The sequence below is a fragment of the Formica exsecta genome, unplaced genomic scaffold (assembly GCF_003651465.1).
Source record: "Formica exsecta isolate Colony F162 unplaced genomic scaffold, ASM365146v1 scaffold348, whole genome shotgun sequence".
Classification (NCBI taxonomy): domain Eukaryota; kingdom Metazoa; phylum Arthropoda; class Insecta; order Hymenoptera; family Formicidae; genus Formica; species Formica exsecta.
In genome coordinates, this window is record NW_021850733.1 from 3,552 (window position 1) to 27,039 (window position 23,488).

Here is a 23,488-nt window from a genome sequence, read left to right on the forward strand (position 1 = left end):
TTAAGCCCGTATCAGACTACGCATTGAAGATTGAGATTCAAGATTCGAGATTGAAATTTGACCAATCAGGACAAAGAAATTTTAGTTCCTTTTGTTCTGATTAGTCAAATTCCAATCTTTAATCTTCAATCTTTAATTTTCAATGCGTAGTCTGATATGGGCTTTAGGGCCGGTATTCATAGTCAGTTCTTATTTCAAGACCGTCTTAAGTAATGTCCTAAGATGCTAATATGGCTCTGTGATTGGTTTAGGATTAAATAAATATCTTGTCATCTGGGGGTTGATTGTATATCTTCAAACGATGTGAAAATTATAAAAGTGAGTAAATTCATTAGAGTATCTACGATGTCATTTGTCGAAATCTAGTAAATCTGTTCGCTTTTGTAATTTTCACTTTGTTTCAAAGATACACAATCGACCCCCAGGGTATCAATCATGTAACTTTTCCTCTAGGGCGAAAAAGTGAAAAATTTTGCCATTGATTTCAATGCTAATATTTTTCACTTTTCACGTTTCCCCCCGAGGGAAAAAGTTACATGATTGGTACCCAGGACGCGGAAACGCTTTCCGTGCGGCAAAAGGCGACGCGGTAGCCAATCAATTTACGACTTTTCCATTAGAGCGACAAATTGATTGGCTACAGCGTCGTCTTTTGCCGCGCGGCAAGTGTTTCCGCATCCTGTGTGCAGCAGAAGCCATATCGCTATCGCCTAGCATTGTGCAACGGCCATAACATTGGTCGCGTGCGCGATTCCCTTAGAACATATATAAATGGAAGGGGAATGCCTTTGTTTCCCGATAGAAACACATGTCGGAAGAAAGTGAAAAAGAAGATCATAGTTGCCTCTCTCTTGTGAAAAACTGCTCGAAAGTGCGCATGCACGGCTTACCGGTTTGGCCCAATGAAAAATAAGGTTACATTAGTCACATGTGTGTGTACACAAAAGTATGTATATTTACAGACACGATGCTTGTATGTGTAGTTACTCACAACAGAGAGCCAACTACGATTTTCTTTCTCACTTCCTTCCGACACTTTTCAGCCTGCTATTCCCCTTCCATTTATATATGTTCTAAGGCTATGTTCCAAAACATACTCTTCGAGGAAAATTTTACTCCGATGGCCGTTCCGAAATTTTTTTGAGCGTCTCTGATTGGTTCCAGACTGGCCATCGAGTAAAATTTTCCTCGGAAAGGAAATTTTACACCGTTTTGGAACTTAGCCTAATGCCCATATCAGAATACGCATTGAAAATTGAAGATTGAAGATTAAAGATTGGAATTTGACTAATCAAAACAAAAGGGACTAAAATTTCTTTGTCCTGATTGGTTAAATTTGCGCAGACGCTCGACGCTTAATGCTGCCATGTAAAGGCACCTTTACACGACGAAGGCATGCGCAGGCGCAGGGTCAATGCACATGGTTTTTTTTACTTTTTGGATAAATTATGGACTACCAAACGTTGTAAATAAAGGATTTGTGATCACCTAAGTGCCGATCTACAATAAGTGGTTTAAGCCCTAAGCCTTAAGAAATTGACCAATCACAGTCGAGTATTCTCCTCATACTTGATTGTGATTGGTCAATTTCTTAAGGCTTAGGGCTTGAATCATCTATTGTAGACCGACACTTAGTGCCGGTCTACAATAAGTGATTTAAGCTCTAAGCCTTAAGAAATTGACCAATCACGATCATAGTCTGATACGGGCTTTAAGGCGATTCCATGAGTATAGTGACTCTAGTAATTTTGGAGGGATAAACGCAATATGGCGGTCAATGGTGATCCACGGCAGTGCTTGATGCTGTAGACGCAGTGCGTCGGCAACGACTGTGACAGGCCAATAAGTTGGTCATCAGCGAACAAATACTTCGTACTCTCAAGCGACTAAGATTTAATCTCGCGGAAGACAAGGTTTACAAGCCGTAGGTATAACCTAGAGCGAGATGTCTAAGCCGGATGAAAATGCGGACACCGGCGATACCGGAGACAACTCGAACGGGTCTTCTGCGGAGACCACGTCATCGAGGGGCGGCGATTTTGAGACGAAACTCGAGACGGATCGCAGCAAACGATTCGACTACTTGCTAAAACAGACCGAGATATTCTCGCACTTTATGACAAACAATCAGAAAGATAAGTCTGGTAGTCCGTTGAAGATCAAGGCTGGCAGGCCTAGGAAACAACAACCGGAGAATCAACCTAAGCCGGACTCGGGCGATCATAGGCATCGTAAGACCGAGCAGGAGGAGGATGAGGAGTTATTGGCCGAGAGTAACGCCAGCGTGGCGCCTACAACGCGTTTTGAATCCTCGCCGCATTACATCAAGTCGGGTGAGTTGCGTGATTATCAGATACGTGGTTTAAATTGGATGATATCGCTCTACGAGCACGGTATAAACGGTATTCTGGCGGACGAGATGGGTCTAGGTAAGACGCTACAGACTATCTCCCTGCTCGGATACATGAAACACTTTCGAAACATTCCTGGTCCTCATATCGTCATCGTTCCCAAGTCGACGCTGGCTAATTGGATGAATGAGTTTAAAAAGTGGTGTCCCAGCCTCAGAGCTGTCTGCCTCATCGGAGATGCGGAGACCAGAAATACTTTCATTAGAGATGTAATGATGCCTGGCGAATGGGATGTATGCGTAACGTCCTATGAGATGGTTATCAAGGAGAAATCAGTATTCAAAAAATTCAATTGGCGTTACATGGTAATAGATGAAGCTCACAGAATAAAGAACGAAAAGTCCAAGCTGTCGGAGATTCTCAGGGAATTTAAAACCACCAATCGGCTTCTGTTAACAGGCACGCCGCTGCAAAATAATCTTCACGAGCTGTGGTCCCTGTTGAACTTTCTTCTGCCGGATGTATTCAATAGTTCGGACGATTTTGATTCGTGGTTTAATACAAATAGTTTTCTAGGTGATAATTCTTTGGTCGAGAGGTTACATGCAGTTCTGAGACCGTTCCTCCTGAGGCGTTTAAAGTCTGAAGTGGAAAAAGGACTTAAACCCAAGAAAGAGATTAAAGTGTACATTGGTCTAAGTAAAATGCAAAGAGAATGGTATACCAAAGTATTGATGAAGGATATAGATATTGTGAACGGCGCAGGGAAAATAGAGAAGATGAGGCTGCAGAATATTTTGATGCAACTGCGTAAGTGTTGCAATCATCCGTATTTGTTCGACGGCGCCGAACCCGGACCGCCATACACTACTGACGAGCACCTTGTCTATAACTGTGGTAAAATGGTAATACTAGATAAGTTATTGCCGAAATTACAGCAGCAAGAATCTCGAGTTTTGATATTCAGTCAGATGACGAGGATGCTTGATATTCTAGAGGACTACTGTCACTGGAGGTGTTTTCAGTATTGTCGGTTGGACGGCAACACCGCCCATGAGGATCGACAGCGACAAATCAACGAGTACAACGCACCCGGTAGCGAGAAGTTTATTTTTATGTTGTCGACTCGCGCTGGTGGTCTAGGTATCAATTTAGCGACCGCTGACGTGGTCATTATTTATGATTCCGATTGGAATCCGCAAATGGATTTGCAAGCGATGGATCGCGCGCATCGTATAGGCCAGCAAAAGCAAGTGCGGGTCTTCAGATTTATCACGGAGAACACGGTAGAGGAGAAGATCGTTGAGCGAGCCGAGGTGAAGCTGCGCTTGGATAAGCTCGTTATTCAGCAGGGACGACTGGTCGACGCCAAGCAGACAGCATTGAACAAGGACGAAATGCTGAACATGATCAGACACGGCGCGAACGAGGTGTTCGCGTCCAAGGATAGCGCCATCACTGACGAGGATATAGACACTATACTGCAAAAAGGTGAAGCAAAAACGGAGGAGATGAAGCAGAAACTGGAGAGCCTGGGTGAGTCCTCGTTGCGAAATTTTACCGTCGATGCACCAACCGATTCTGTGTACCAGTTCGAGGGCGAGGATTATCGCGAGAAACAAAAGATCCTCGGGATAGGCAACTGGATAGAACCACCAAAACGCGAGCGTAAAGCCAATTATGCCGTCGACGCTTATTTCAGAGAAGCATTGAGAGTGTCGGAACCAAAGGCGCCGAAAGCACCGAGGCCGCCGAAGCAACCGATAGTGCAAGATTTTCAGTTTTTCCCACCGCGACTGTTCGAGCTGCTGGATCAGGAGATCTATTATTTTAGACAGACGGTCGGCTACAAAGTCCCGAAAAATCCCGAGCTTGGATCGGATGCCGCCCGGATACAGAAGGAGGAACAGCGCAAGATCGACGATGCTCAGCCGCTGACCGACGAGGAGGTCGCCGAGAAGGAGAAGCTGCTTCTTCAAGGCTTCACCAACTGGACCAAACGGGACTTCAATCAGTTCATCAAGGCGAACGAGAAGTACGGTCGCGATGATATCGAGAACATCGCGAAGGAGGTCGAGGGAAAAACGCCGGAAGAGGTAATGGAATATTCGGCCGTTTTCTGGGAACGTTGCCACGAGCTCCAAGATATAGACCGCGTGATGGCCCAAATCGAGCGAGGCGAGGCCAAGATACAGAGACGCGCGGGTATCAAGAAAGCTTTGGACGCTAAGATGGCCAGATATCGCGCGCCTTTTCATCAGCTCAGGATAGCTTACGGCACGAACAAGGGTAAGAATTACACCGAGGAGGAGGACAGATTTCTCGTTTGTATGTTGCACAAACTCGGCTTCGACAAGGAGAATGTGTATGAGGAGCTACGAGCTACGGTGAGATCGGCGCCACAATTTCGTTTCGATTGGTTTGTCAAATCCCGCACCGCGTTGGAGTTGCAGCGTCGCTGCAACACCCTGATAACCCTGATAGAGCGCGAGAATCAAGAACTAGAGGAACGCGAGAGACAAGAGAGGAGAAAGAAGGGCGGCAGCTTAGGAACAAAACCGACCTCGAAGCGAAAGCAAGAGAACTTACCGGCGCCTCAAGACAAACCACGAAAAAAGAAAAAGTAAACTACCATCGTATGTAAGCGACGAGTTCATCCTCTCTCTTTCTCTGGACTTTTGGAATTCTTTCTACGACGCGATTGAGAAATACAGACTACAGTGTATTCGCCAGACACTTTTTCTATATTTACAAATCTACAAGTTTTCACAACGATTTTACGAACATACTCTATCCCACATAGCACAGAACATTGCAGTAATATTGCGGCAATTTCATATTACATATTTCATATATCATTGCAATAGGATACATTTTTAAATAACGACCGTCAGCAGGCTTTATCGAATCGTTTAATATTTAAAATTCGTCGTAATTAATATTCGCGTAAGTTCGAAACTAATTTTTATTAACGCTGCGAAATTATCAATAGCCACATCGCGATGAACTTTCTGATAGATTTAGCAACAGTTCGAAATATCGGAAGTATCTTTTTTTTTCTTATATCACATCATTATCCACACGCGCGGATGCCGGAATAAAAGAGATGTATTATTTATTTTTCCGGATGTGTCAAGCTGGGTAGAAGAGTCATTAATAAGATCCTTGTATCTCGACGAATGTTGGAATTTTTGTCAATTCGAATATTGCATTAACTTATAGCGCTCCATTGATAAACTATATCATATCTATGTATTATAATATGTATTGCGCCGTGAAATTGTAACATGCAATCATTAAAAAAAATCTTAAAGTATTATTGTGGTACATAATGTAACTGATATCTGCTGATCCACTTTAATTGAATATTACTCCATAATATGTGTTCTTCTGGGAAAATATTCTTGAGCATTATTTTCAGATGCTATCATACACATCTAGGTGTGAGATTTTGTATCGGAGTCTATAAATGTATATGCACAGACATACACACACAGACACAAACAAGAAAAATTTGGTTCGAAATGTTTAATAATAAATCTTAATGAATCTTTCACAGATAGAAGGGATACTTTACTTTAGTTATATTATGGATACACATGGATACATGTCATTTTGATACTTTTTATATGAGATACAATATTCCTTAATGGCTTCACTTGAATCATTCGCAAGGGAAATACAATATTTTTATATTTGAGTTATGTATACATGAGTCAAATACCTAGATCAATTGTTGAAAATATATATTTATCACGTACAAAACATGCATAAAAGATTAGCAATAAGCATAATGCTTCGACTATACATGCAAGAATGTATTGTGAAAGATATATAAGTACTAAAAACATTAATATCTAATAATCACATCTCATATTTATTCATAAATTAAGGAGATAATAAGATGAGAATGTCATATAGTTAGGTTTTTAAAAATGAAGAAAGAAGCAAAAGTGGACTGCTGAAACACTTATATTGTCTTTATCTTTTAACAAATAATGTGGAAAAATAATTATAAATTGATTAACGGATCGAGCATATGTATGGAAATTGATCAGATATAAAATTTCTTTTCTTTGCATACAATACAGATCGAAAAATATGTCGCACATTGTGTAAATGTACAAGTTAAAAGAGAATGATATTCTTTAACCGTCCGTCTGATATTTTTTAACCGTTCTTAAGGCCCCAAAGTTCTATTCACCGTTAAAGAATACAACATCCTAATTTGATACACTTTATATATTTTCCATAATTTCTTTGTCTTCCTCTTTCGATCCAGAAAGTCATTAAGAATAAAAGTATTACCGAAAATTTTACATAGTTTTTTTTGATACATTCTATTGTAATCATTGGTAATCAATTGGCAAAGAGAAAGATCTTATAATTGTCTAGGCATGTGATGATGATGTGTGTGTGTGTGTGTGTGTGTGTGTGTGTGTGTGTGTGTGTGTGTGTGTGTGTGTGTGTGTGTGTGTGTGTGTGTGTGTGTGTGTGTGTGTGTGTGTGTGTGTGTGTGTGTGTGTGTGTGTGTGTGTGTGTGTGTGTGTGTGTGTGTGTGTGTGTGTGTGTGTGTGTGTGTGTGTGTGTGTGTGTGTGTGTGTGTGTGTGTGTGTGTGTGTGTGTGTGTGTGTGTGTGTGTGTGTGTGTGTGTGTGTGTGTGTGTGTGTGTGTGTGTGTGTGTGTGTGTGTGTGTGTGTGTGTGTGTGTGTGTGTGTGTGTGTGTGTGTGTGTGTGTGTGTGTGTGTGTGTGTGTGTGTGTGTGTGTGTGTGTGTGTGTGTGTGTGTGTGTGTGTGTGTGTGTGTGTGTGTGTGTGTGTGTGTGTGTGTGTGTGTGTGTGTGTGTGTGTGTGTGTGTATATAATAGCATATTAAAAGCAAATACAATTATAATTACATTTTGCTTTCACACCACTTCAAAAGTTCACATCTAATGAGTTAAAAATTAATAGCCAAAGTGCTTATTTTTATATTACATTGAAGGACATCGTGGAGAATTCGCTTAAAACTAAAGTAATCCACTTCATTGTTTATGTCATAAATCTTTTTTTTTCTTACTTGCTATATTCCTGAAACAATTTTATTAAATTATTTCTGGAATCTATGAATCGGCGATGGAATACATTAGTTTTTTTTAGGAAAGATTCATATATAATCTATTATGGCAAGAATCGATCCATTATAAGACATACATTGTATATTTATATTGCATTTAAGAAATAAATCCACACACATACAACCATGGTAAAAAGATTGATGGTTAGGTATACAATAGTGATATTTAAAACAAGACAAAGAAAGAATTACAAAAAGCTTTTCGGATACATTTATAATTGTTAAACAAATCATTTTACAAATTAAAATTTTCTTCTGTAATCTCTTTTTTTTTTTAAAGAAATAATACATACACAAAACGCTTCTTTTTGACTTGTAAAGAACAAACAATTATAATTGTTCCTAATACTAAAAAAAAAAATGTATTATGGAATGAACAGATATTTTGGTTTGAATAGTGTTTCACTGGTTACCGCTTTTGGAAGTAATTACAATCTTCTCACTTTTCTACACATACATTGTCAAGATATGGATTCTGAAATAAGTATCCAGTTTACATCATTCTATATATGATGTTCTAACGCTTTAATGATTACGTTTATATGACTACATTTGAAGTCTGCAAGACAGCAGCACAATAATAGAGTAATAATACTGGCGAATATTATGGCGCAATTTTTGTAAGCAGACTTTGTATCCCGCCTAAAGTGATTATTTTTTCGCCTTCAACTAAATACGTATACTACAATATAGTATTCGAAATCTACAATTTCGTAATTATTTTTGCAATATTAATATATTTGTATGTTTAATTCATTTGATACAGGATGTATGATGATACATCTGCATTTTCTGAATGATTTTTACAATTTATAACTTTCTGATTTTGATTATTCGATAAACAATTATAATTATTCACTTTTGTTCGGCAATTCTTCTTTACATTACTAAGATAATATTGACTTACTAAATTGTGCTGAACAATTATTTCTGAATTTCTGAGTAAACGTGCGGATAAAAGTTCTTGCTCTTCTTTATATAGTCTAATATATAATACATTTTACTATATAATGTAGTTGAAAAAGGATTAATTTGTTACATGACATGAACGTTGCTATTTGACTAAATACATTTCAGGTATATTTTCATAAATCACTTTTCACTCACTAATCATACTATGCTAATAATGCAGGCATAAGAAAAAATATTTTCAAAATTTATATAAAGCTAGCGCCAGACTATTCGCGATTCGTTTATAATTCGTGAATAGTGTGAATGGAAGATTCGACAAATTCAACCAATCAGATTTCTTTATACCGTTCACGAATTGCGAATACGCGCATAGCCTGGCGCTAGCTTAATATAAGTAAAGCATGTGAAGTATATAAGTGAGATATTAAAAGCGCTTTTCATATACAAAGCACTAATATAATTAAATGTCTATTTAACAGTATATACAAGGTAGTTCACTAGAAATAGAATAGCCAAATAATTTTTCGAGATTTTAAGATATGAAAAAAATATTACACGCAATTTAAATTGTTCCAAACACATTTTTAACATTTTAATATTTAACGTAGATTAAATAAAATAGCTTTATAATTTTTTTAGAAGTTATAAAGCGTTAAAAAAAGCAAAAATAAGAATAAGAATACATCCAAAATTGTGGCACACAAGTGACAGTGAGAGGAATGGTCTCACATCTCACAAATAAAAAATATAAAATGAAATTTTTTTATAGGTTTTATTTTTAAGAAAAATGATTTAAAATTAGAAAATTAATAACATGTGCTTTTTATACTTAAATTAAATGTGGAACAGTCTTGTATTATCCAATATTATTGAATTCATCTCAACAACTACTATTAAAATATGTATAAAAAAATATATATTGTATTACTATAAATAAGAAATATACTTTCTTATTTATGTATTAGTAATCATTGTCGAGATGGATTCAACAACTTTTCTCGATTATGTACTGTGATTTTGGACAGATCCTGTTCTTAAGAAAAAAATGTTTTCTACATCATATTTGTTTCTTAAAGTTATAACAATTATTCTTTTTCCATATCTTTAAATTGTTGAGAATTATACACATGTATTGTTTCTGGTGAACAACTTTGTATAATTTGAAGAGTATTCTTACATTTGTATAAAATAAATAAACTTGAGAAATACAACATGATTTCTATCAGAGTAGAATAAGAGGAATGGATATTAAGAGTCAAGTGCCGAGCTTACAATAGCCAGCTAACATACAAAATAAAGCGTATTTGAGAATCGTTTCTTTACATAACAACTTACAAATAATTATTTTCTAAATCAGGCATGTATCTCTTTTACAATCATCTGGATCTTAATATATAGGTATATATATACATAAAATTAATAACGAGTCGAATAAATACTTTATTCGAAAACATATTCAACTGCAAAAGTCTAGAACTGCGTAAATAAAAAATCATCGGGATCAATATACATTATACGTTAAAATTAAAATTATTCTTTTTGCAAGTTTGATAATTATGTCTTTGATAATAACAGAGCAATAATTAATGCATTTTTATAATTATGTAATATTATAATATTCCAATTATGGATATAAATATTTACTTAACGGCCATTGCACGCTCGATTGAAAAAATATGATCTATACATAGAAATTAAAAAAATGGGTATTCATTAAACGATTAATTGCGAATCAACTCGCGAATGAATAGAGTAAAAAATTACTCTACTATAGTCATATACAGGGTGTCCTAGACCACCCGTACACCCCTTTTCTTTCAAAAACTAAGCATTTTAGAGAAAAACGTTTTGATACCCTGTATATAGTACAACGACAAATTAATCAACAAATTATGTTGAAACATGTGAGAGATTCCAAGAGCTGCGTAGGCTGCATTACATAGAAATTAAATGTCAAAAAAATGTTACACCTGTTTAAATTCAATATTTTGTCTATATTCCTACACGAGTAAGATGAAAAAGATCTAAAATTCAATCGAAAATCAGATGCCTCCAAGGGGGTGGATCGGGGGTTGGAGGCAAAGGGACTGGTTACGGACGGCAATGACCTCTCTTTCTACCACCTTCGTTACCGTCTTCGTCCTCGCCGCCCCTCCGCACTTCTGTATAACGTTCACCCTTTACACTTACGATCTTATTGTCGAGATATCGTACCAGTTTCTTGGGCTCTGTTTTTGGTGCTACTGGACGATGTTCACGACAATCGTCGTCCCTGTCGACGTAACTATATCGTGCTATGATACGAGATTTCAGCTCTTCGTCGTTCAATCTTGCTTTATTACGACCATTGGGCTGAAACGATTGAAATTGCGCGTATTGGATATACATGCGGGAGATGATATTGGAAACACAATCAAGCGAGTTGAAATATCTCACCGTTAGAAACGTGAGGTTGCTCACGATACTTTGACCTGCTTCCTGACGATGTAACGCGAGTTGCGCGGCCTTTGCTATATCACCCCCGGCTACCGCCAAACAATGCCTCGCTTCAGCGGTGCTCGCCGCCGGAAACATCTCTTGTAATAAAGCCACCTGGTGCCAAGAGGATTCCTACAATAGTACAAAGAAATTTATATAGATATTTGAAGACACTTAAAATGATGCTTTTTTTTACCTCCGAAAAATATTCTCCGCTAGAATCGCTGCCGGCATCGCTCGTTTCTGACAGATGATGAATGCGCATTCTTTGCGTACCAGCTGGCAAAAGAGCGGAGAGGCTGATGTGATTCAATGGATCGCTGTGAGACTGACAATTTTCATTATCTTTACTTTCTTGTTTCAATTTACTTTCCACATCCAGCAACCATTTTGATACAGCCTCTTTCTCAATAGTGGAAAACTCGGGAAGGCAAGCGGATACCATCTCGCACAGTCCGTCCACATCTAAATTTTCCTCCAATGCACTTTCTTCTACCATACTCACTACATAACTTAGTACAATGTCATCTATTAAGCTGAAATAAAAAAAGTTTGGTTAATGTAAAAGTGAAAAGGAGAGATATCTATCAATTTAATAATGCTAGGATGGATAAAAAATGGTAAGGTCCCCTGTTTTATTACAACTTTTATTTACAACTTATGCACAAATTGGTCTTATTGTGTTAAAATAGAAGCTATTGACTACTTTTCAATATAGTCTTCAAAAAGATTGATGCACATGTCCCACCTTGGCTGGGTTTTGAAGATTGCCTCTTGGTAAAAATACGATTTTTGATGTTTAAATCATTCTTGAACAGCATTCTGTATCATCAAGGAGGCAATTTGAAGAAAGAGATTTAGGCTTCTTTCCAAAGATGTTTGATTTTTCTTCACGATAATGCCAGATCTCACTCTGCATATCAAACTTAAGAACTTTTGTAATCATTTACTTAAAACATTATGGAGCATTCTCTTTACAGCCCGGGTCTGGCTCCTTCCAATTTTCATTTTGGGCTGCTGAAGAAACATCTTGGAGGAAAACGATTTCCAGATGATGCAGCGATACATAATGCAGTTCAAGAATGGTTTAAACATCAAAAACTGGATTTTACTGAGAGGAGGAATCTTCAAACTTGTGCCAGATGGGATAAGCCTATCAATCTTCTCTCGAAGAGAGAAGATATTGAAAATATTAAAAAAATATTGAAAAGTAATTCATATCATTACATATATACATTTTAACACTATAAGTCCCATTTGTGAACAAATGGTAAATAAAAGTCATAATAAAAACAGGAAACCTTATTTTTTCATCCTCAGTACATATTTCCATTACAGGAGGTAAGAAATATTTCGGAAAATCAAAGTTTAGAGCTTGTACCTCAATTGAGCAGTGGGCACCTGTTTCCTAACGAAACTAAATAAGGCCTTCTTCACTAATTCCTCCTTTTCGTCCATCGTACGACTCATCCTGCAATCGTTAAACCATTAAATCCGATCGCAAACCTTTTTGGAAATTCATCGAATATCGACACGCTCTAATCACTCGCCCGTCCCCATCAAAGTAGGCGCTCGCGATCTGACAAGCGCTGACACACGTCCTTCGCGCGTATGCAACATTCAGTCATTGATCCTTTAATATAGGTTAAGGGAAACAAGAGGGCAGCAGGTCTTTAGTTCGTAACCCTTGCGCGAACGAGAAGTCGCGATGATTCCGTCGCGGACCAGGTTCCAGGATCGGTCAAAGAATTACCTGTCCCGGCCGATCATGTGTGTATACATAGAGTAGACAGACTATTATGACATTATGATAGGGTAGGATAATGAGTCGAGAAATGACAGAATTGCGGTTCTGGCTGCGGTGATCATCAATGATGTAGACGAGGCCGGTCGTCTCGCGAGCGAGAATCACTTTGCTTTCAGCGAAAGAGTTATATAAAGAGCACAAGTATACGAACCTGATCCGAAACCAGATTCTAAACCAGGACTCGATCTCGATCCGGAGTCTTTCTCTCTCTCTCTCTCTCTCTCTCTCTCTCGCGAACGACGCTAAAGCTAAACCGCGAGATAAATTTCGTATACAAACAACGCTCGTCGATTTGACAGTTGACGTGGAGGGGGGCAGACACGTGGCGCCGCCTAACATATCTCGTATGAATCTATCGCGTATGGTATTTCTTATATTACTATAGTATAAGATGTATAATATATACAGGATGTCCCAAAAGCATCGAATGTTTTTTTAATAATATAGATTTAATAATTTAAATTAAAATATTAATATAATTTAAATAATCTAAATTTGATAATTTTAACAGATTCTCTGGCCAATTTGGAGACGATTTTTCCTCATTACCAGCGAAATCATCGCGGCATCAATAATTTCCGAGTTATATGCGATTAAAAAAAAGTTTTTGCAAACTAAACTTTGTGGATTTAACAAACCTACATTTGCTTAGTTATAAAGATATATAATGTGTGTGGGCAAAAAATAACGGCAATTTTCAAAAAATGACCTCTCGACATTTTTGTTCTAATGATTTTAGGACATCCTGTATATAATAGAGCGACGTAGTATACATATACAGTGTATACGTATTATATAATATTATTATATGCTATATACATATGTAGCGTCATAAAAGGAGAAAATAAAAAATTGAAAGAGAGAGAGAAAGAATATAAATTCCGTGATATCGCAAAACATATAAAGTTACAAAAGCTTCAAGAAAAACATAAAATAATAGTTTTTAATCGATCACAGTCTCAAAAATTTTATGCAATCATTTTATTTTACAAATCAATTATTGTTAAAAATGTCTCTCTCTCCTTTACATTTTTATGGATAAATAGATTATAATAAAGAAAACTTATTTTAACTTGTGTAAAAATTGATTCATATTTCTTAGAGATTTAACATAAAGCTATATGTATGACGGAATTTGTTATACATGTGGAGTTGTGTTGTAATAGCTATTTATTTTTAGGAGATGTATCTTCATGTTATAATTTATACCTACAATATTCCAATCACTTACAACTTTACAATGGATGCACCAGCGACAATAATACAGCTTATTTAATACATATTCAATGTATAAATAATTACAATTTGATATTATTTTTATAGATAAAATAAGTTACAACATAATTCTATAGAGTCTAAAATACATATTTTTATATAAAATGAAATTGATCACACATTTACGAGACAACTGAATATATATTCTGATATAACAGCAAACAGTATTATTAATCTTTATAAATGCATTGCTACATCAGATATCTATATTGTATGTGTGTGTGTGTGTGTGTGTGTGTGTGTTATATACACACACATATATATATATATATATATATATATATATATATATATATATATATATATATATATATATATATATATATATATATATATATATATATATATATATATATATATATATATATATATATATATATATATATATATATATATATATATATATATATATATATATATATATATATATATATATATATATGTATATATAAAGTTAGTCATACAGGATGTTCCATTTTAATCGACCACCCCTGATAACTTCGCAAAAAGCGGCCAAATAACAAAATGTTTCATACAAAAGTTGTAGGGTTTTAAGTGGCGCATTACATAGCAATATTAGTATGACCTTGAATAGCGTTGTCAAGGTCACGTAAAAATCACATCGACATTTTTAAACGGGATCCCTAATTTTTATTGCATATTCATGTAGTTTAACTTGAGAGCTTTTCAAAACACTATAATAAAATATTTCATTAAGTATTTTTCAAGTTATTTTATATCTTAATCTGACATATTTTGATATAAAATAACTCGAAAAATACTTAATAAAAAAATACTTTATTACAGTATTTTGAAAAGTTCGTAAGGTAAACTATATGAATATGCAATAAAAATGGGGATTCCCACTTTTAAATGTCAATGTGATTTTTACATGACCTTGACAACGCTATTCAGGGTCATACTAATATTACTATGTCATGCGCCACTTAAAACCCTACAACTTTAGTATAAAACATTTTTTTATTCGACCGCTTCCCACGAAGTTATCAGGGATGGTCGATTAAAACGGGACACCCTGTATATATAAAATATTTAAATAAATATATATTCTGTGAAAAAAGATGCTTTGAACTAGCAGAAATATGTTTAATGTATTCTATTTTCTTCACATAGTTTTTCACACAAATGCTACATTCACATAAATGATAAAATATTAATCTTTTATTAGAGTTTGATGCACAAGACACTAAATAAAGGAGCAACTTTTCTGTCAAGTATTTTTGATACATAGATTCCAAGAAAATAAAAATCTCTTTATAATTTGATTGCACACACATATGTCGTCTAGTGTATTATCTCAATAAATCTGAATTTTGTCGTAATAAAAAATGCCTCGTCATTTTAAAGATATTGAGAAATCAAATCACGGATATTTTCATATAAATCAAAATTTGTAGCACATGATTCGTTACATGAAGATATTCTTACATTTTACTATGCCGCTTTTTTTTCTTTTAACGGCTGCATGGTGTTTTGGGAGATTCCGTTGTCTTCCCCGACATCAACGGAAGCATAATCGACAGAATCCTTTTTAATACGGTCTCTATTACAACCTGATTCCGGTTCTTCGACAATTTCTTGTTGTTGTTCTAAGAAATCAGTAGGTACAAATTCCATTTGGTCTTCGTTATCGTTTAAATCCGGTGGACCTGGCAGTTCACAAAAATGTAATCTCTCATCACCATCATTGACTTCCTCGCCACCTGGATCATCTTCCTCATGCAAGCTCATAAGTTTCTCAAAGTCCGAGGAAGGTGTAACATCTTCATTATTCTGTGAAAATATCTCCGTCGGACTAAGAGGTATATCTAAAGGCTCCATCTTCACGGTTGCACACGGAGACGAAGGTGTAACAGGTCGCTGTAAACGTATTTTCGTGAAAGGTCTTGGCTCTATAGATTCGGATTGTTGTCGCTTTTGCGCACGTTTAGGGCTAGAAGACGTAGATACTTTCGGAGGTGATGCTTTATTTTCTTTGGTTTCTGCAATACCTCTAGGAACTACAAGTTGAGACGATAATGGCTTCGATTGAGGTATAAGTAATGGTGGTTTTGCGTTCTGCCGATGAAAGAGTACAAATGAATTTGAAGATTGTTCTTTGAAAAATAATAGAAAATTTAATTATAAAATGAATCGTATTAATCGACTTACTTGGGATGAGGGACTTGGACCAGCTAGTCCTTTGACTTGCAATGCTTCGGCGGCATTCAACAATTGTGACAGCTTATCATGAGCTACATTAACTTCTCCACGGTACATGAATTTAACCAAGGCCTCTACTTCCCAAAATTTCAGGTCTTTCATTAGAATAATAGGATGTTGACACGGATTCTCCCGTAATAAATCTGCCAGATAGTCGCTACATGAAGATAAAATCATCTTGTGACATTTCAAAGATCGCCCTTCGCATGCTAGGGTCACATCGACGAACTGTTCTGTATCTAACAACGATGGGAAGCTATTTTGCATATTACTATGGTAACTGTTCCACCTCAAGCAAACCTAAAACATACAGAAAAGTACAAATTTGATAAAAATCTCTGTGCCACACCACATTTTCTTCTTGTAATAAATACAACATTTACAAAGAATCTATATACTTCTGTAGGTTGTTGATGGACGACATTATGTGGTAATCCTTGATTAGTTTGTCGCGGTGGCATTTTGATAGTCGTAGGTGCGACTTGCTTAACTTTCAGTGGAATAGTTTTTAATACAAGAGTCTTTGGTTGCCGTGATTGCTGTTGTTGAGGCAGCGGCGCTGGCGCAATATTACGAATATGAGGTCTCACTAAGGACTGCGTAGCTATCCTTATAGTTTTAGCAGTTGTATTACTTTGAGACGTCGATTGTAAAACTATGTAACAAAAAATAAATATATCATTGCAAGTATCTCATATAAGTCGAACCAATGTTACGGGAGAAATGAATCGAAGAGAAGTTTCTTGTTGATATATGATTTTCGACAGTGACAATGATTCTTTTCGCGATTCTATTTTCTAAATTGTAACTTTGACGAAGTAGTTTTAATTGAGAAAAACAAAAAAATCTAACTAAAATTTTTCTCATTTATAAATTCGAGATTCCTGATTGTAAAAAATCCCATTCCAACATACTAAGATGAATCAAAAACTAAGATTCACTGTTTTATTACAGCTTTTATTTACAACTTATAATTAACTTGGATTTGTTGCGTTAAAGTAGAAGCTAATGACTATTTTTCAATATAATCTTTGAAAAGATTGATGAATTTGTCCCATCTTGGCATAAGTTTGAACATTCTCTCAATAAAAATCCTGAAATCCGGAAGCAATACAAAGAAAGAGGCATGGGCCTCTCTAGAGAAATCCTCTTTCTTATGAATGTTTTTCATGATAATGCTAGATCTCACTCTGCACATCAAACTCAAGAATTTTTGTAATCATTTCATTGGAATATTATGGAGCATCTTCTCTACAGCCCGGATCTGTCTCCTTCCGATTTTCATTTGTTCGGGCCATTGAAAAAACATCTTGGACAAAAACGATTTCCAGATGATGCAGTGGTAGAGAACGCTGTTCAAAATGGTTTAAACATCAAGAGCCAGATGTTTTTACAAGGGAAAATCTTCTTTAAACTCGTGCCAAGGTGGGACAAATGTATCAATCTTCTCTCGAAGACTACAATTAAAGAGTAGTCATTATTATATTTATATTTTAATGCGACAAGTCCAACTTGATAAAACGGGGGCTTCACTCCTCGCTTCACACGTTACACATTTCTAATCGTAAAAAAATACTCCGAAATAATTAAAAAATTTTACCGTGGTATCGCCGACCGATCAGCCTACCGCCGTGGTGTACCCTAAGATGCCGATGCAAGTTCGTCGTGCCGCATTGGCGCGGATTCGCGCCGCCCCTGACCACGACCGCCCCACAGATACGGCACTGTGCGCGCAGCGGATCGTTAGCGCACAGGTCGAAGTGCGCCCAGACAGCGCTGGGATTCGCCATGGCGCGTAAACTGCGCGCGTGGGAACGCACTCGGTGCGTGACGCTACCGTGCCGGCCGGACGACGCGGACGTCGTCGTCGTCGTCGACGGCGCCAAGGTCGGCGGTGGTGGGAGTAAGGCCGGCGGCGACGTCGACGGTATACTCGACTCGTCGAAGTAACAATCCTCCTCGTCCTCCGGTTCCTGCTTCATCGCGAGACTCTCCCTAATGTCGTCCGTAGAGGTCGTCGCGACCGTTTTTTTTTCCTTCCCGCCGAAAATTGGGTCGACGTGAATCTTCCTCTGGCTCTGTAGAATGAAAAACAAATGCCGAATAATTGGCGCGCAAATTAAACTGACACGCTGTTTTATTATTCTCAGTATTTTTTTTTTTTTCTTTAATCAGGATGTCTACCCAAAGCTTGTAAAAAAATTCCCGATGTGATTTTTCAGATAATTTGTTCAAAATTCCAGGTAAAATTAGAGAATTTTTAAAATAAGTCTTTTTTTTGTGCGTTTTTTAATGCTTTTTACTCAGAAAGGAAAACTAAACCACTTCAATTTTAAATATTAAATTTAAAAATGTGAAAAGAACTGAAAAGAGCTGAATTTGTAAGATAAGCATTCTTCTCATTTGCATAATATTTTCATTTTCTATCATTAATTGTAAAAATTATAATAAAAAATGTGTACTCAGTATTGTATATTCAGTATTTTTTGTTATGACAATAAACATATAATCAAAGAGAGAAAGATATATATATACAGGGTGTAACTAAACAAACGCATATGGACAACACTATCAGATACAGAACAACAATTCAAATCGAAAAGTCCTGAACCATTTTTTGATCTGAGCTTTCTTTTCGTTGTTATGTGATGTTAAAGTTAGCTAATCAGCGCCTGTCTATACACCAGAAAGCCGTATGTTAAAGTTAACTAATCAGCGCCTGTTGACAGGCGCTGATTAGTTAACTTTAACATCATATAACAACGAAAAGAAAGCTCAGATCAAAAAATGGTTCAGGACTTTTCGATTTGAATTGTTGTTCTGTATCTGATAGTATTGTCCATATGTATTTGTTTAGTTACACCCAGTATATTCATGATATATTTGAAACATATAATTCACAATCATTGGCCAATCAAATTGCCGATACTTGCAATATAAGAACGAAATGATCAAAGAGAATTTTTGAAAAAATTCCCTGTGTTCGAATAAAATTTCATGAGAATTTCCTGATTTTTCAAGATAAAAATGAAATCCCTGAGAATTCCAGATTTTCTAGGTTTTTCCAGGGAGTAGACACCCTGTTAATCTAACGAATAATATTAATTTATCGAACGTTATGTTCTCGCCGATCAGGGGCCATATTCTTGAAAAATATCGCATACGATATTTGTCTTTGCGTAGCTAAAACGTATCGGAAAATAACTGCGCAATGATAAATATCGTATGCGATATTTTTCAAGAATATGGCCCCAGGAATGTCAGAATCAGCTGTTCGTACGTGGTTACGGTTCCGCATGTAAGCTCGATCGTTTTAACGACGATTATTGTTGCCACCTTTTCATAGAAACGTGTTTTTCTGTCAAGTATTAAAGAGGCAATTATACATTCCAGATTTTTTCGTTGTTTTACATCGAATTAACGATGAGTTCAATCTTTATCAGTGCAAAATTAGTCTTGAGGTTTCTCAAAGAGATAATATCAACAAATTTATGCGTCGCAACGCAAAAAATCGCTATTACAGAAGCATAGCGAGGGTGTAACGGCTCCCCGGAGAGCGTAAAATAAAATCAATAAAATCTTGATGATGTTTATCTACACAAATTCTTTAGATTTCAAATATAATTTCTCGATATACCTTCGTGTTCCGTTGTCTTATCGATGTCCGAATGCCAAGAAAAAATTACGCGACGAAAAAAGATAACGAGATATCTCTAAATATATATATATATATATATATATATATATTATATATCGTAGGTGGGGAATGCAAAAAAAAAATACTCTCGCTACGCCACTGGTTGCTCTACCGCGCCATCTTTTTTCCCTCCCTTTTACACACGTGTGCTAAGGATAAAAGCGTGCGTTCGGCAGTTGCGTTTGGATACGCGATTTGCCACACACACATTCGGCGTAAAAAAAACGTTCGTGCACAATTACACTCTGATTTTCTTTTTTTCTTTCCTACACCGAGCCAAGCGATTTGCATCCTTCTCGCCCCTTCCATCCTCGACCGAGGGAGTTTCCTCTCTCTGCGCGCGTTTCGTTTCGCGGCGTACCCACTCCAAACTCCATGTGCAGCGCGTCGCCTACGGAGTTTATCGTTTGCGGAGGAGAATGAGGAGATCGCGCGACCGGCTATAAAACGGCGACTGTAACAAGTGCGCGCGATCACATCGAGCCAGAGCAGTCATAGAAGCGGATGTCCGTATTCGCGCGCGGATTCGACAGCACATTGGTTTTCTTTTTTCCCTTTTTTTCCTTTTATACCGATCCTCGATATTCGCGGCGTACTTTACAACGCAATATTATTATTTTTATTTTATTATTTTTTTTTTCCATTATGCGCTTGACATCTCTATTCACTTGACAAATGAACGAGGCGGTGGAAACGAAAAGAACGAATGGATTCCGATCGATTGGAATTGTGCGGCCAACAATTTTCGGAGCCGGATATTGTCGAGTCGGTTAGTAAATCTCAATCTCCCGTGTAAAACGAAGAGCCGGGAGAGATGCTAAGAGTACGCTCGCGGGAGCGAGAGAAAAGGAGAGGGAGAGAGACAGAGAGAAAGACGCACGCGCGCGATAGCGACGCGACCCGGCGACGGGACGGATGATACTATGCGTCGACGACCGGCGACGCCGTCGCACATGCGCGTCCTAACGCGTCCCTGTTCGTTCACCGATTTCGATTTTAGTCACTCCCGGGTTCGGCTTCGGAGAAAATCGTCTCCCGGCCCTCGCGTAACGCACGGCCACCGCCCGAATTCGTACCGACTGCGAACGTTAACGATTTCGCTGTTTAGCGATCCGGAACGAGGACATCGACGAGAGGGGTAGCGCGTGGCCGATCTCCGTCCTGTGGACCTTTTTTTAGGAGGATATATCGTAGGTGAGGACGTAGAGACGGAGAGGCGATACGATATAGATGGGAGCACGCGCGCGCGCGCGCGCGCAGCAGCATAGATCTCCGTCTGACAGATCTCCCACGGTATCGCGATTCTACTATCATCGAGTCCGGAATAACCGATCTCCGATTTAACGCGTTCCATCTCAGTTATCTCGATGAATAGACGAGAGACTTCGAAAGGTAAGGGAGTCGAACGCGACCGCAACGCTTCTTTCGTGACGCGACGGGAAAGGAAAATCGATCGGACATATATACACATATATATATATATATATATATATATATATATATATATATATATATATATATATATATATATATATATATATATATATATATATATATATATATATATATATATATATATATATATATATATATATATATATATATATATATATATATATATATATATATATATATATATATATATATATATATATATATATGTGTATATATGTCCGATCGATTTTCCTTTCCCGTCGCGTCACGAAAGAAGCGTTGCGGTCGCGTTCGACTCCCTTACCTTTCGAAGTCTCTCGTCTATTCATCGAGATAACTGAGATGGAACGCGTTAAATCGGAGATCGGTTATTCCGGACTCGATGATAGTAGAATCGCGATACCGTGGGAGATCTGTCAGACGGAGATCTATGCTGCTGCGCGCGCGCGCGCGCGCGTGCTCCCATCTATATCGTATCGCCTCTCCGTCTCTACGTCCTCACCTACGATATATCCTCCTAAAAAAAGGTCCACAGGACGGAGATCGGCCACGCGCTACCCCTCTCGTCGATGTCCTCGTTCCGGATCGCTAAACAGCGAAATCGTTAACGTTCGCAGTCGGTACGAATTCGGGCGGTGGCCGTGCGTTACGCGAGGGCCGGGAGACGATTTTCTCCGAAGCCGAACCCGGGAGTGACTAAAATCGAAATCGGTGAACGAACAGGGACGCGTTAGGACGCGCATGTGCGACGGCGTCGCCGGTCGTCGACGCATAGTATCATCCGTCCCGTCGCCGGGTCGCGTCGCTATCGCGCGCGTGCGTCTTTCTCTCTGTCTCTCTCCCTCTCCTTTTCTCTCGCTCCCGCGAGCGTACTCTTAGCATCTCTCCCGGCTCTTCGTTTTACACGGGAGATTGAGATTTACTAACCGACTCGACAATATCCGGCTCCGAAAATTGTTGGCCGCACAATTCCAATCGATCGGAATCCATTCGTTCTTTTCGTTTCCACCGCCTCGTTCATTTGTCAAGTGAATAGAGATGTCAAGCGCATAATGGAAAAAAAAAATAATAAAATAAAAATAATAATATTGCGTTGTAAAATGAGAAAGTCTTTATGAATCCTCTTTTGCATCGATAAGATATAGATGCGCGCGCAACAATATAATGAACTTTGGCGTTTTAATAAAATATGGTAAGCGCACAGAAACATCAAGAACTCGAACCATCTCGGATCTCGTAATTCACGCGCCGTTTCGTATCGCGAGGGAAACGTTTCATTTTGAAATTTATAAAAAAAGGAGTGCCTTTTCATTATATTTGTAACTTTATTGGATCTTTATTATAAAATGTTCTATTGTTAATTTAATTTAATTTATTATTAAATTCCTGTGTAACCGAATAACAATACAGATGAGACTAGCAGATGGTGACCTTCGTAGCACTACTCCTCCTTTACTCTTGGCGCAAAATTAAAATTATTTGTCATTTTCTTACGTTGCTAATTAACGTGGATATTTCTATTACATTTACGCTTACCTCTATTTCAAGTGTATCTCTCTCATTCCCGAAGCCCGACAGCGTTTCATCGTTTGCTCGTGAAATATAAAGGGGGAAAGCCCGCTCCGATTAGAATAATAAATTAGTTCATGCAAAAGGAATAGTCGATATATGTGTAAATAAAAAAAATATTTCAATAAATAATAAATATACAAAGCGCAATATCATGATCATTTGAAAGACACAAGCAATAACGGATGGAGCGTGAATGTTCAAAAGTATGATTATAAAGGTGCCTTTTTAAGTTAACGTTCGGCGCTCATTTTCAGCGTCAAAAGACATCATGTGACTAAAAATTTCGCATTTTTTTATCGCTTCAAACCGATCGGTCGTTTGTTTGATAGAATCGGTCGATAAGAGTTGCCAATGCCTTCAAAATTGTCGATCCTGTGACAATAATATGTGTAAGATACATAGAGAGAATTTCATTAAGATAGAGTGTGATGCAGCGCATCAGTTTTTCAACAAGTTTGTAGAGTGTTTTGATGCGCTCTGAGACTTCTCATAATTCTAGACATGTTTATGGCTAAGATTTTCGCGTGTATCAGTGGCAGTTCTCAAAAGAAAAAAAAGACACTATATTATTTGTTCTTACTAACATACCCCCCCCCCCCACCCCCTCATCATTTTTTTATCTTT

At 37.4% G+C, this 23,488-nt stretch overlaps 3 protein-coding genes across 7 annotated transcripts; 1 reads left to right on the top strand and 2 right to left on the bottom strand.

Annotated features, from left to right (window-relative positions):
* The first annotated feature begins 1,764 nt into the window (after window positions 1-1,764).
* LOC115238551 (chromatin-remodeling complex ATPase chain Iswi) lies at window positions 1,765-5,667 on the top strand. Its single transcript, XM_029812483.1, has one exon. The coding sequence runs from the start codon at window positions 1,946-1,948 to the stop codon at window positions 4,976-4,978; it is 3,033 nt and encodes a 1,010-aa protein (XP_029668343.1). The 5' UTR covers window positions 1,765-1,945; the 3' UTR covers window positions 4,979-5,667.
* A 4,567-nt stretch (window positions 5,668-10,234) lies between these two features.
* LOC115238547 (CUE domain-containing protein 2) lies at window positions 10,235-13,030 on the bottom strand. Of its 2 annotated transcripts, XM_029812476.1 has the most exons (5): window positions 12,815-13,030; window positions 12,238-12,327; window positions 11,053-11,392; window positions 10,815-10,988; window positions 10,235-10,730 (listed from the first exon to the last, which is right to left on the bottom strand). In XM_029812476.1, exons 1-5 carry the CDS (start codon window positions 13,000-13,002, stop codon window positions 10,470-10,472), a joined length of 1,053 nt encoding a protein of 350 aa, XP_029668336.1. In that variant the 5' UTR covers window positions 13,003-13,030; the 3' UTR covers window positions 10,235-10,469. The 2 variants fall into 2 exon arrangements, with proteins under 2 accessions (XP_029668336.1, XP_029668337.1); XM_029812477.1 differs by lacking the exon at window positions 12,815-13,030 and having other exon boundaries at window positions 12,238-12,807.
* A 2,068-nt stretch (window positions 13,031-15,098) lies between these two features.
* LOC115238553 lies at window positions 15,099-22,323 on the bottom strand. Of its 4 annotated transcripts, none has more exons than XM_029812487.1 (5): window positions 21,795-22,323; window positions 17,762-18,239; window positions 16,560-16,816; window positions 16,111-16,461; window positions 15,099-16,017 (listed from the first exon to the last, which is right to left on the bottom strand). In XM_029812487.1, the coding sequence occupies exons 2-5, from the start codon at window positions 18,141-18,143 to the stop codon at window positions 15,394-15,396; spliced, it is 1,614 nt and encodes a 537-aa protein (XP_029668347.1). In that variant the 5' UTR covers window positions 18,144-18,239; window positions 21,795-22,323; the 3' UTR covers window positions 15,099-15,393. The 4 variants fall into 4 exon arrangements, with proteins under 4 accessions (XP_029668347.1, XP_029668348.1, XP_029668346.1 ...); XM_029812488.1 differs by lacking the exon at window positions 21,795-22,323 and adding an exon at window positions 21,597-21,767; XM_029812486.1 differs by lacking the exon at window positions 21,795-22,323 and adding an exon at window positions 20,224-20,250.
* Between the last annotated feature and the right edge of the window lie 1,165 nt (window positions 22,324-23,488).

Coding starts and splice junctions, on each gene's coding strand:
- LOC115238547 (XM_029812476.1), bottom strand. CDS start 13,002: ATGTTAGGCGGCGCCACGTGTCTGCCCCCCTCCACGTCAACTGTCAAA. Junction 12,328..12,814: donor AGAATCTGGTTTCGGATCAG/GTTCGTATACTT, acceptor TAACGATTGCAG/GATGAGTCGTACGATGGACG. Junction 10,731..10,814: donor GCAACCTCACGTTTCTAACG/GTGAGATATTTC, acceptor CAATCGTTTCAG/CCCAATGGTCGTAATAAAGC.
- LOC115238553 (XM_029812485.1), bottom strand. Junction 16,817..17,761: donor GATCGGTCGGCGATACCACG/GTAAAATTTTTT, acceptor TTTGTTACATAG/TTTTACAATCGACGTCTCAA. Junction 16,018..16,110: donor GTCCAAGTCCCTCATCCCAA/GTAAGTCGATTA, acceptor TTTCATCGGCAG/AACGCAAAACCACCATTACT.
- LOC115238551 (XM_029812483.1), top strand. CDS start 1,946: ATGTCTAAGCCGGATGAAAATGCGGACACCGGCGATACCGGAGACAAC.